Here is a 14,532-nt window from a genome sequence, read left to right on the forward strand (position 1 = left end):
AATTGTTTTTGACCCATGAAAGGCAATTTCTTTTTTTTTTTTTTTGCGGTACACGGGCCTCTCACTGTTGTGGCTTCTCCCGTTGCGGAGCACAGGCTCCGGATGCACAGGCTCAGCGGCCATGGCTCACGGGCCTAGCCACTCCGCGGCATGTGGGATCTTCCCGGACCGGGGCATGAACCCGTGTCCCCTGCATCGGCAGGCGGACTCTCAACCACTGTGCCACCACGGAAGACCAAGGCAATTTCTTACGGTTCAACCTAATACATCACCATATTCTAAATTAATGGCTGTTTTTTAAAAGTTACTAATTGGACAAAAGCTCCAATACTGAATTAGACTAAAATTATTATTTGAAAGTATAAGAGAATGAAAAAGTACATGAAAACAGGTATTTATTACAGAACAATCTTTTTTCTTAATTAATTAAAGACTTTAAACAAAAAAACATAATTCCACACACTGACATTGACTTGGTAGCATGGAAATATTTCAGCCTGGAGAGGCATGTTTGTTCTTGATGAATTTACATATAATAAATTCTCATGACATTTGATTCTGAAATATATGTATGAACTGACTTGACATGATTATAAACATAAGGGCAATTTAAACACTGGTATCAGTTTACATGAGTCAATTCAAGGTCAGTGACTGGAGAACTATATTAAAAAAATCTGAGATAAAAAATTTTTTAGGAAGCAACCACGTACCTATGTACAGTTGAAGATCAAGGGTTAAAAATCCACTCTTGATGAATACCATTAAGCAAAGGATGTATAACATCCAACACACATCTGTTCCAAAAACAGCATGTTTCCAAAATTATACATTTCTTTACAAATAAACATTACAGCATTAATAACTATAGAGGAACCAACAGAATGAGTTCCAAAATGTGCTAATTCTCACAAGGCATCCCTGAGCCATATCTTAAGCCATCAGTTTTAATCTTGGGGTTTTAAGAACATCTTCTTTGTTTTAATTGGTTTTATGTCTCCATTTTCATCTTCTTCATAATTGACACGGTCTCTTTTTTTGGCAAACTTTTTCCCAATTGTCCCCACCAAGGTCTCGTATCTGTTAAGATGATATACAGAACAAGTTTAGTTTCAAATAAAAAAGGTAGGAATCAAGACTTGTCAAGAATATCAAACCAAGTACGTAACAAAGAATAAGAAAAATCAAAACTTTGATTAAAAGAAACCATCTGATTTAAAATTTATGAACTTCTCTATGAACGATTAAATTCTTCTGTTTTTGTTTTTCCATTATCCTAAATAAACTGAGATGTATATTTTAAAATATGTATTAGAAGCAGCACTAGAAATAAGCCCTCAATTTGCCAGCCTGTGACAGGTATAAATCCACCCCAGGCCGTGTTAGAAGATGACTAAGCCAAGATGACTTTCTGCTGGGGTACTCCCTTCAAAGGTACGGTAGACCAGTCACCATGCGGAAAGAGTGCACATGTGAGAGCCAGTGAATGCTGGGCTCAGATTATAAAGCTGGTCCAAGGTAACAATTACCTTCTAGCCATTTCTTCATCTGACACATCGAGCTCCACTGTTTCCTCTTCAACTTCCTCTGCTTTGTTCTTAGCATTCATCTGAAGCATTAATTTCTGAAAAATACAACAATGGGGACTAGCAGGGCTGGAAAAAGCTTGTTAAAGGAACTGGGGTCAAACGTATTTGAAGGTAGAGACACAGAAGCCACAGAATCTACAGGACTAACCAAAATTTATAAGGGATTCTCTATAATACTTTATTCTACAATAAGCAGATAGAAGCCAGCTCTGAATTAAAATAATAATAAGACAAAGTTCCACTAGATTAGACTTACTGTTAATGAATTTAAATGTATTTTAGATCATAAATTTATTAGTTACTTGTATCTAAAGCAGGCACACTGCTGACACACTCTAGTGACTGGGGGAAAGAAGAAGTAAACTTTCAGATACCTTTTGAACTTCCCAACTTTGAGCCAAATGGGAGAAACACTACAGTCAAGAGTAATTTTAAATGTAGTTTTTGGTGGTGGTTGAGGAAGGGGAGCAGCAAACTGCTGGAAGAACTGGAAGGCTGGCTCTGGTATAATTGGGAGACCTTCCTCACCCCTGAACACGCGGGTGGATAACGCACTGATTTCCACATGATGTCCACGCGTCATGGGTCTCTCCTTCATTTCTTTTTCTCACGTTAACCTTTTCTTGATAGTTATCCTCTGACAGACTTAAAAAAAAAGTACACTACCTCTTATCACTAGAAACACATAGATATTAAAAAATGTGTTCTAAGTTCATCCTGCTTATAATAAAGTAAGTACTCTCAAGTTGGTATCATTCTTTTTATAGCCAGGTACATTGAACTTTTCTCACAATTTATGACAGCTCAGGCCTGCAAGCCAAACAGTTCAAAACCTTTCCCAGAGAGAATATATTCAGTGTTACAGAGTGCCAGTGATTAAAGTCATTTTCTAATAACTTCCCACGTCAAATTTGGAGGGCCAGATCAACTCCTTTTCCCACTGTATCAGACATACTTTGGAGTCCCTGCCTGCCCAATACCCTAGTCTCTGGGCATCATCCACTCATAATCTTTGCTATCTTTTTTTCCCTTTTACCCCATTGTCCTCTTTGTCTTCCTAATCTAAAGCTTAAGCAGGCCAAAACAAGGAAATATATTAAAAACAAACACTTTGTGTTGATTCTGTGTAAAGTAAATTTAACACCTTAATTATCATATCCCCTCAAAAAAGGAAGAGAAAGAAAACCAACCTACAATCTTTAAATAAACTCTGGCATTTAGTTTGGTTAACTGTGGCTCCTATAAGCATCCTGAGAGAACTGGTTTTCAACCGGGTATGATTTTGCTTGCCAAGGGACCTCTGGCAATATCTGGACACATTTTTTGGGGTCACAACTGGGGTGTATATATGTATCTAGTGGGTAGAGGGTAGAAGCTAGGGATGCTGCTCAACATCCTACAGTGCACGGAAAGCCCCCACCATAAAGAATAATCTGGCCTCAATTGTCAAAAGTGCCAGGGCTAAGAAACCTTGGCTTCAAGTGATAGTTACAAAACTAAAGCTTTATACCACAAACCTCCATTTGGTCAGTCAAGTACCTGACAGATGGCTTTCAATATATAAGCCAGAGTTCTAATAGTTATTTGTTAAACGAAGGTCTGTGCTTCTCTACAACCCCAAGGCAGGAAAATTAAAATGAACGTCTCAGTTATAAGCTGAATATTTCGTTTTCAGACAAACTTTCAAAAGATTCATTTAAAAATCTATTTACAAGCTTGGATTAAAACCTGTCCATTAAAAAGTCAAATTACTCAAATTTTAAGTAACATTTTTTCCACTAGAAAAGATACATTTATAGATGCCAGAAAATAATTTTTTGTAATAGCATCATATGAATAAAATCCTGACATTCCTGCAAAAGAACTGAGGTAAAATTCTAACACTTAACAGTGGCACTGTCCGGGACTGTATACTGCTATATTAAATTATCTACTCAATTCTATCATAAAACTAGACTGCAATGCCTATAATTTCTTTAAATAGCTATGGCAATAGTTCAAGATTTGTTATTTTCTATATAATGAGGAGAAATGGTATCTGGTTGGGAAAAACCTAAACCCAATTATAAGCAGAAAGAATTCAATTGGAAAAATCTTAAATGTGAAGCAATTATATTTAATACCTCAACCTCAGGATTAAATCCTCTGAATGACATTCTTCCGTAGAGAAGATCTTCACATAACGAGAAACTCTGCTCTTCTATTATGAAACTCCTAGACGAGAAAATAAACCTGTATTAATACCATGACTACTTATAACAAAGCACAGCAAATAAAAGTCAAGATCTCAAATGAAAAATACATCTTATGGTTCTCAGCGGAATCAAGAAAAAATACAGTAATATTTCTGACCTAGGATTAGAAATAAAAACTGATTAATTTGGTCAACAAAGGCATTAGGAGGCAAGAGTGGCAGGGCACCTGAATTTTCCAAAAGTGAAGCAAAGGTTCGTTGACGTTTATACCCTCCACCAAGTTTTTATTAAATCTGCAGAAATTAGTGTCCTAGGTAGCTTAAAAGAGTGTTTTAATTGGAGCTCTTAGCTGTAAATAACGACTGGCCCTGGATGACTTAAGTAGAGAAGTAATTTATTATAAGGATACTGGTATCTCACAGAATCAATGGGAGAGCTGGATGAGCAGAACTGGAAAATGGGCAGAAACAGGGCAGCTAGGTGGCTGACTCCAAACCAAAATCATGCTACAAAACCACCCTGGTAAAAATGACACTGCTGCTGAGAGGGCATCCAGGAGGCGCTGTTGCCCTGGAAATGTGATGCAAGTGTGAATGTTTCAGTCTCCAAAAGGGATTCTCCCGTGAGTCACCAGTTTATGACCCCAATTCCAGGTAAGCATATCCGACTACAGCCCAGCAATCAACCATAAAGCAAGCCAGGAAAGCAAATACTTGGCCTTTATGGCAGATTGTTCCTTGTCAAGCAATCCTGCCCTGCTTCTTGTCAAGATGCGCTCATTCATTCAGTCACTCGGCAAACCCTTGTTAAACCAAACTGTGTGCCAGGCACTGTTCTAGAGCTGGGGAGACAGCCATTACTGAGAGGCTCTGCTCTCATGGAGGTTACATTCTAGAGGGGGGCCAGATAATAAATAACAGACTTATACAATGGATAAACATGAAGAAGGTTATTCCACTCCTGGCCACAAGGGAGCAACTGGTACCAAACCAGCCCGCCGACTGTAACCAAAAAATTTAGGCACATGTTCTCTTGAATTTTTTGTCCAGCCTCTTCCATAATCTAGGGATTCCCTTTCAACCGATCTTGTTTCTTGTGAAGTACAGGTGATAAAACATCACGAATGTCCCCAGTAAATCATCTCCCTCAGGAAAGCACCATACATATGCATTTAAGCATTCACTTAAGTCAAGAGGTGGACCCAAAGGCCAGGAAAGGATTCATAGTAGGGCCACTGGCCCCTCAGAGGGCTTTCCCATGGGTTTCTATTGGCCCAATAACTGTAACATTAATATAGAAAGGAGCGTAAGTGGTTTGTTATCTACAGGATAGTTTCAATGATGAGCGACACTAATTCAGTTAGCAAATAAGGGAAATATTCATCTATTTTTGCAGATGAGAAACTACTGCTCAGAAAAAAATAAACAAACTTGCCTCAGGCCACAAATAATATGCACGGCAAAACAGGGCAAAAACTCACTGCTGAGAAAGAATTCTCTATGGGACTCTCTCATTTTCGCACACCTTGTGAGTGAGGCACTACATGCCCTTTTGTTCCGAAATATCTTTTTAAGGATATATGCACAGTGAACAGCTTTGAAAGGCAGAGCTTTGCCTTCATTCTTCCTCTGGAGCAAAGCGCAGACTTGCTTAATGCCCAGTATAATAAAGATAATGCCTCCATTGGAGCCAAGGGCAAGTCTGTTTGCAGTCTAGTATCAAAGACTCAGGTTTCCTAAGCTCAGGACTTTGCTGTGATGCAAACCTACCGTGGGTGCCACATCATTCTCCCTGGCATTAGGGGAAATGATGCCAATGTGATGCTCATGCTGCTTGCTGTGCTGTGAGTAATAAAGTCCTCTGTCTCTGACTCAGGAATCTCGTACCTTCCACCAGTATCCATGAAACTGTGGCAGGCTAACTTGTCAGTTTGCTAAGTAGGGTCAATCTCAGAGCTCACAGTTCTTAAAGTTCACCAGGCCACAATGCACAAGCACGAGAAGCACAGGAGGCAAAAATACTTTTTAAACAACATCCTATGGCAAAGGAGTAATTAAAATGGCTATACTCACATCCTCTATACCACGGCACATCCTTTCGAGAAAAACCATATAGCCACAACACAGCAAAACTTGGATCTGGTAAATTCTATTCCTAGTATTCCTAAGTATTTTATGTCAGGTTCCCTGGAAACAGACTCTGAGACAGAGTTATGTGCAGAAGTTTTATTGGTGAGTGCTGCGTGGCAGATGCCCCTCTATGGAAACGAAGACTGCAAGACTGGGCTGAGGGAAAAGCTGACTTGCAACGTGGCTATGCCAAGACCTCAGCCCCTACAAGAAACTCTAGGAAGCCCTGCAGTTGTTCCAAGCTGACACAAAGAAGCCAGACCCTCATTCCCCTACATAGCCTGGTCACTGGCCAGGGGTGTCCTATAAGGGGAGGTATGAACACTGAACAGTCCTAACAGTCACTGAGTTATAGCCCAGTGCAGCTGAATGGCAACCTCTAGACTCCCAGAGCACAATGGAATCTCCAGTTTCACAGATAGTAGTAACCCTCTGCAATAATTCAGATGACAATACCAAGTAAAGATTCACAGACACAAATGAGCAAAAAGAGTGGGTGAATTTCATAATATTCAAGTATAAGGAAACACATATACTGCTAACATTTCTTGTGTTTTATGCCGGGCACTGTGCTCACTGCTTCACATACATTATCTCATTTACTTCTCATAATGTAAGTGACAGATACTATTATCACACCCAATATACAAATGACAAGACAGGTTCAATAACTTGCCCAAGATCCCAAGTAAGCAAGTAGCAGAGATGGGCATCAAACCCAGGTCTGCCTGTCTCCAGAGCCCATGCACTTAATTAACCAATCCATTCCACTGTCTCCCTATTTGGGGTGTTAAAACACACACACCCCAGGGACATACCATCCATTTACCCCTCTAGATCTATTCCCCACTCTCCCCGCCCCCCATCAATGCCTTGGGAGGCTGATCTGAATGTAATACATGGAAGGGCTCCTTTGCTGTCTGGAACGGCTGGCTCCCTTCCTATGGGATTAGTTGGGCTGGCCGTGCCCTCAAATAAAGGTAGCAGCTCTTGTAAGATGCTCTCTCCACACAGTCTGTCTTGAGATTCAGTAACCATTCCCTCCTCTTGATCCTCCAGGCCTGGAGTGGAAATTATTTCTACTATACAAGCCACCAAGGTGATGCACTGTCCACAGTGGCTTCCCTACACCTGCTCACACTTTGGTGGTCTCTGTTATACACTCCTCAAATTACCCAATTTGACAGTGTCATCTCTTCCTGCCAACATCCTAAACTGATAATTCGTTCCTATACATAAATAGGACACTGAATGATGGCAAAAGGTTATTATTTACTGCTATGGTCTGAATGTTTGTCCCCTCCCCACCCCCAAATTCATATGTTAAAATCCTAACCCTCAAAGATGATGGTACTAGGAAGTGAGGCCTTTGGAAAGTACATAAGTCATGAGCGTGGGGTTTCATGAAGGGTTTAGGGCCTTAGGTAAGAGACCCCACAGAGATCCCTAGCTACTTCCACCAGGTGAGGACATAGCAAGAAGGCGCTGGCTATGAACCAGGAAGAGGGCCATCATCAAAACATGACCATGCTGGTATCCTGATCTTAAAATTCCAGCCTCCAGAACTGTGAGAAATAAATTTCTGTTGTTCATGAGCTTCCCAGCCTGTGGTATTTTGTCATAGTACCTGAACAGATTGAGACACCTACCTCCCTAGGAAATCTAGAGGTCATTTTTCTGGGACCAACATGCTGTGTTGGGGGAAAAAAAACAATACCGAAAACAGGATACAAACTGTCTTGCTTTTCAATAAAAGCCAAGTAACAAAACATGTGGCAAAACTTCGAGCAAGTTTAGCCAAGGCATAAAATTAAATCATAGCTCCTTACCAGTAACGGTCCCTTCCTACCAGCCCCTGCTCCCAAATCCATACCATCTTCAGCATCATCTTCGCCTTCCTCACTAACATCTTGCTTCCTCTGAGAAGCAAGAGAAAAGCAAGTTGAGAAGCAAGCAGAGAAAACAAAGTACCTTCCTTCCATCCCTCCTGGTGGGACGTACTTTCTATCTTTAGAGAAGCATGTCTAACCTTCCAGAAAAGATTCAGAAAAAGCCCACCAAATGAACCATGGAAAACAATGTGTTAAAAAGAAAATAAATTACAAGGTATGGAAAGGAAAGACACAAATGAGCCTGGAGACAATAAGCAGCATCTTCAGTCATTGGACAAAATTTAAATAAAACTGCCACACCACAGATAAGAAAAGCATCAAGGAGAAATGATAAGTAGCTTCCAGAAGAATTTAGAAAAATTAATTGACGATGTGAATCCTTCACTCCTTCATTCAAAATTTATCATGCATCAACCAAGCTTAGAGGTGGAAGAGAAATGATCTAGTGTGTTATCAAGCTTCAGTAACGACTAGCTGGTGACCCTGGCCTAGTTACCCTCCCTTAAGCTTCAGTTTCATCAACTATAAAATGGATGGAATGATAGTAGCCAGCTCTCAAGTTTGCTATGAGGATTAAATAATTAAGAGATGTAAAGTGCTTAGCCCAGTTCCTAGAACACACTATAGACTCAATTCATCGTAGCTAAGATGACTGGTATTAATAGCAAAAATTAAAAAAAAGAAAATAAAACATTCTTGACCTGCCTTTACAAAGCTCAGCCTAATGGAGAACTCTGTTACTGAAACAAAACTGGAGAGGCTTGAAGAACACATCTAATCTTCAGAACTTAATATGATACAGAGCACATTACTGATTCTCATAAAAGGTCTCCAGTTATTACCAGAGATATACAGGCTGGATTCCTTTATTCAATGTAAAAAAAAAAGAAGGATGTTATAAATGATGGCCGAGGACCAATAAAAATGTATAAATCAAACCAGAACTCTTACAGACTTAATAATTTTAAAAAATTTGCAAGTCTAGTTCAAGAAACTGAATAGATACTATTTCATGGGTTTTATGTCATGCAATGATCAATCACATTTACAGGGATTTCCCTTTGAATGCCCAAAGTGTCATAAAAAACCTACTCTTTCTCTTTAAGCTCGGGCAAATCCAAGTACCAGTGCTCTTCACTAATGATTTTCTTTTCTTCCTCTTCTAGTTGTTTCTTGGTTTCTGAGTCCAGTCCCCTTTGCATGAACTGTCAAAACGAAACAAAATCAGTGTCAGCAACTATTTTTCCCAGCTTACAGTTGAGGAAAACTCAACCTGCCCTCCCTCATTTCTCTGGAAATCCTGTCTCATGGGTGGGGGTGGGGTGACCAAGCAGCTTAGCCCTGCCCTTGACACCACCACTTCAGGAGGGAGCCTGCTAGAGCACATAAAAAGCAACATGTGTACTTCCTTTAGAAGACTTTAAAAGAGCTTTACCACATTTTAGTTTTTCTAATTTAATAAAACAGGCAAAACCCCCCAACTGTATTCAATAAGTATCATGTTAAATATTTCAGTTTTACATAATAGCCAGTGAGCAAGGGCTAAGACAAAAGGCTGATCCACAGAGCAGGACAGGCAGGTTGAGACAGAAAGTGAGGGGGGCAGAAAGGAGAGGATGCTCAGTACTATCCGAACGTCTCTCTGACCTGGGAAGCCCATCGGCCTTTGCACCTGCTGACCTGGATTTGTAATGCCCTTCTCAAGTTCTTCCACCTGGCCAACTTCTAGCCCTTCTGACATAGGTAAGGCTACTCCATCTCTGTAAAATCGTCCCTGACAGCTGCAGGCGAAATCAGCATCTCTCTCCTAGAAGCTTCCCATGGCAGCTTCAACTAGTCTCAGGACATTTTAATTTCTTGAGTATCTGTTTTTTCTGAAGACCTTCAGGGCAGGGACTGTGTTTGGATCACCTCCATCAGTACCAGCATGACGAATGATGCATTGTAAGGGCTCTGTGAACACAGATGGCCGCAAAGCTGTATCTGTAACCTCACTGCTCTTCACTTACATCTATCTTCTGAAACGCTCATCAACTCTACGGCTGCACTTTATTCTAAAATCTGCAGAAGCTCAACTCAAAACAGGCCAGTCCTGCTGTTAGTCTCTTCCTAGCACAAACAATAACTATATTTCCTCAGAAGACAGACGAACAAACCAAGAAGTTAACTGCAGCAAAATGATGAAGTATCAATATGGGAAAAAATAAATTCAGAAAACATCCAGGAGCACCCCAGAAGTTAGGTCTAGGGTTCCATTAATCCCCATTTATTTCCCTTATCCAGGCTCCATATTACTTTCCCCTCTACTCCAGCTCTTCCAGAAACACAAGCATTTTTAGGCATAAGGGCTTTACCAATGGCTACAAAATGAAATGACAAGACTTGAAAAATGTTCACAAATACAGTGATAACATCAAGTTCTGATGATGGCGTAGAGAAACTGGATCACTCCTACACTGCTGGTGGGAAAGTAAAATGGTATAACCTCTGTGGAAAATAGCTTGACAATTTCTTACACAAGTAAACATCCACTTACCATAGAACCCAGCAACTGTCCTCTTGGGCATTTATCCCAGGGAATGAAAACTTACATTCACTCAAAAAGTTATACAAGAATATTCACAGCAGCTCTATATGCAATAGCCCCAAACTGGAAACAACCAAAATACTCTTCAAGAGGTGAATGGTTAAGTATATGGTACATCCATAGCACAGAATATTACTCAGCAATAAAAAGGAACTACTGATTGACTCAATAACCTAGAAGGATCTCAAGTGAATTACGCTGAGTGAAAAAAGTCAATCTCAAAAGGTTACACATTGTAATGATTACATTTATACAACATCTTTGAAGTCACACAATTATAGGAATGGGGAACAGATCTGTGGTTGTCAGAGGTTAGGCATGATAGAAGGGAGTGGGCGTGGCTACAAAGGGGTCGCTCAAGGGAACTTGGTGGTGACGGAACAATTCTGTATCCTGAATGTGGTAATGGTTACATGAATCTACACACGATAAACACGCTCACATACACCTGCCCCCACACATGAAGGAGTGCATGTAAAACAGTGAAATCTGAGCAGGCTCTGTGGATTGCACCACTGTCCATTTCCTGGCTTTGCACTGTACTCTAGCAATATAAGACAGGGAGGTGAAGTGTGCACGGCATCTCTCTACATTTTTTGCAACTTGTGAATCTATCATTATTTTAAATAAACATAAAAGAAATGTTTGCAATCTATCTAAAGTGTTTTGTAGTCCTCATCCTTTCACCTCTGTGTCTATAGCCTCACCATAGGAAAGAAGAATTGGCAATTTCTGTAATGCATACCCTGTACTTCCCACTCCTCTGCCTCTGCTACTCAACATCATGCTTCAATTTTCTCCCTGGCAAAATATTTCTCTGGGAAGGCCCAGAGCATGTGTCCTTTGGGCCTTCCCTGACTTTTCTGGCCAAGCTCTTCTCAGGTCTGTTCCCATAAAAGAATACCTTTCCCTACTTCTAAGACAGCCTTATGAACACTGGCTCATTATGCTTTTTCTGTGCCTCCCAAAAGACTAAAATTATGAATAGTAGACCATGTCTTTTGTTCATCTTGTATTACTGGTACTCAGGCAGTACTTGGTACCTGAGAGGAACTCAATAAATTTTCTTTGAACGTGAGTCTAGACTTGTCTTATTTTTCCAGATTCCCTTTCTTGGATGGCTCTCTTTAAACCTAGATGCTTCATTTCATCACTTATACTCTTGGTGGTGAAACTTATCAGTCCTGCTCAACTGCCCTTTTACCTCCTAATTTTAGTCAGGTAGATATTATTTATGGTATACAAAATACACACACACACACACACACACACATACACATTCTGTACACATGGAAAGGACAGATCATCCTGTGAATATGAATCAAGAAACTGCCCAATTCTCCTGACTCTACAGCATCTAAGAACATACTCTAAAGATAGTGATTTAACTTTACTCACAACTGACGGCCTACGGCAGGTCTCACAAACTAGTACAGTCCTTAGGCTGGATGTATATTGTTGTAAATAAAGCTTTACTAGAACAAGGTCATATTCATTTGCCTCTGAGCCACAATGGAAGAGCTGAGTAGTTGTAACAGTGGCCGTTTGGCCCACAAGACTAAAGTCTCTTTACAGAAAAAATTCACTAATTTCTGTCTTAAGAGTCCAAAAGAGCTAAAATCACAAGTAAGTACCCTCTCTACAACCGTTCCATCATACTGACAGCCCTTCCACCTACCTCCTTTACTTTCTACTTCTGCTCAGGATCACCCTCCAGCCCCCAATAGCTGGCCAAGACAGAGGAATTCGAGTACGCTAGAAAACAAATGAGTCAACATTAAATCCTCAACTCTCTCATTCTTACTCTACAATTAGCTCTGGCTGAACAGCTATGCTAGATAAGGAAACCGAATGCAGCTGCTCCATTGCTTCTCAAAGGATACCCCACTCTATCTGTATACACTGTGTCTGCTGGTATCCTGCCAGTAAGTTCTTTCTCATCAATGACTGAAGTTGCTAACCCACATAGAGAACCTGTGTAATTTTTTTCTCTCTCTTTTGCTTCCAATGTCCAGTTGTGTCTTCCCCAATCACTCAAGTAGGGGTGGGTAATTTTTTTAAGTTAACTTCTTCCTTCCTAATTGAAGAGTCAGATAGTTGGTCTGAGCCCTAATTACCCAGCACATCTTCACTTGACTTATTCCAAGAGCTAAAACAACTGCTAAAATCTTTGCAATGTCTGCTTTGCCAGTCCACTTCTCTGAAACTTACATGATGTTACAAACCATAAGCAAAAATAAAAACTCTGTTCAGTAATGATTCAAATGTTGCTAATATGCTTGAAAGAAGTACTTTAGAAATGATAAATTATGCTATGATTTACCCTGCACCCTCACTCTCCCTATTCATCCCTAGTTACACCCTAGCGCATCTCCATTCATGTCTTGCACACGCAACATTTACTCTCCAGTCTTTCAAAACATTACTCATGCCTTGCTTCCCTTCACTGGAAATTCCATTATTCTGTAAACATGACAGCTAACAGTCTGCATCTATGAGTGGTGTTCAGCAACAAGCAGTACAGATAGTAATTAAGAGCAGGGGCTTTGAAGCCAGACTGCCTGAGTTTAAGTCCTGCCAATACTCTTTATTGCTGTGTAACTTTGGGCAAGTTACCTACTTCTTGTTTCAGGTGCCTCAGCTGTAAGAGAGGGATAATAATCGTGCCCACCGCAAAGGGTTATTACGTGGATTTCACACGTTATAATATGCAAAGCACTGAATGTCTACCACATAGTATGTTTGCCACTACTATTAAGTTTTAAGGCTTGGGTGTTTCTCTTGTTTTAATTCCTGTATTCATTTCATACACCCTTGTCTTCCCCCACACAACCCTGAAATTATTTGGTTAAACTGATTCAATTTCAAATCTGAAAATCACTTTTCTTTCAAGTTGGGTGACATAATTCACTTTCACCTCAACTGTTAAAATTCTCTCCATTCCCACCATCACCTGAAACCCCTCACCCAGATCATTAGTTCTAGCTGGTCGTTATGACTGCAGTTTGGTCCCTTGTCGGGTCTTTCTTTCACCAATGTATTCTCCACTGGACAGTTAAAGTAACGATGAAAAGTAAAAAGCACAGCTCATGATACTTTCCCCGGTGCGCAACTGCTTCCCAATGCTCACAAGACAAAGAAAAAAATCCTTAACCTGGCCTAAAATTTCTTGCATCTTGTGATTACTGTCTCCTTTTCCGGGCCCATTTCTTGCTACTTGCCTTCCAGACATACTGAATGACCTCTAGTTCTTGGAAATAACGGCTTTTTGGGGTTTTGCCTCTCAGACTTCTGAACTCGCTTTCCCCACAGTCTCTGCCGCTATGTACCCAACCCTCCCACCTACCCTTCACTCTCTACTAGACGCCATTTCCCTCAGAAGCCCAAGTAAGTTCCAGGGGCTTCCGGCGACTCTAGCATCACTGCACTTAGTACACTGCATCCTAAACTGCCTGCTTAGGCGTCTCTCCTATCCGGCCGCGGGCTTTAAAAGAGAATCCGACGGATTTATAATCCGGTTCCCAGTGCCTAACTCAGAGCAGGCGCTAAGTGAATGAACGACCGCGAGAGCTGGAGGTCCTCCGGGTCCTCTCGAATGCCCCCATACGCCCGCCGCCTCGGCTCTAGCCAGGTCTGGAAGACCGGGTACTCCCGCCGCCCGACCCGCATCCCTCGCGTCCCCGCACCTTCATGCGCAGCAGGTTCTTGGACAACTTAGTTTTGCGTTCGGCCGCCATACTGAGCACCGCTGCGGCCCCGCTCCGCCACTAGGTCCGCCGCGCACGCGCGATGCTGCGTGCGCGTCAGCGCCTGCTTACGTACATCGCGTCGTGCCGCCCCGTGGCTCCGCCCCCGTTTTTCGCGCTTCAGCTTGGCCCGCGCTTTTCGCGCGTCGCCTCAGGGAGCGCTCGCCTAGTGAAGAAGCTCAGGGGAGAGGCGCGGCCGCCAAAGCAGGAGTGGCAGCGACTTGACGCCGGGAGGGAGACCCCAAAGAGGCCGCAGCCGCAGAAGGCCGGAGTCCTGGCCTCTGTCGGCCTTCCCCGAGGGCTTCGACCGGGCCCCTCAGGCCGCGCACCGGCTGAGCGCCGCCCGCCTCACGGACCCAGTCCTGCCTCGCCGACCCAGTCACCCTGGTGAGAC

The 14,532-nt window shown here is 41.7% G+C and overlaps 1 protein-coding gene across 1 annotated transcript; it reads right to left on the minus strand.

Moving 5' to 3' along the window:
• Nucleotides 1–394: 394 nt before the first annotated feature.
• On the minus strand, nucleotides 395–14,189 carry MPHOSPH6 (M-phase phosphoprotein 6). The gene is made up of 5 exons (XM_082677669.1): nucleotides 14,079–14,189; nucleotides 8,898–9,010; nucleotides 3,713–3,803; nucleotides 1,530–1,624; nucleotides 395–1,080 (listed from the first exon to the last, which is right to left on the minus strand). The coding sequence occupies exons 1-5, from the start codon at nucleotides 14,127–14,129 to the stop codon at nucleotides 948–950; spliced, it is 483 nt and encodes a 160-aa protein (XP_082533795.1). The 5' UTR covers nucleotides 14,130–14,189; the 3' UTR covers nucleotides 395–947.
• Nucleotides 14,190–14,532: the final 343 nt, after the last annotated feature.

Source organism: Grampus griseus (genome assembly GCF_964374135.1).
Source record: "Grampus griseus genome assembly, chromosome: 19".
NCBI classification, from domain to species: domain Eukaryota; kingdom Metazoa; phylum Chordata; class Mammalia; order Artiodactyla; family Delphinidae; genus Grampus; species Grampus griseus.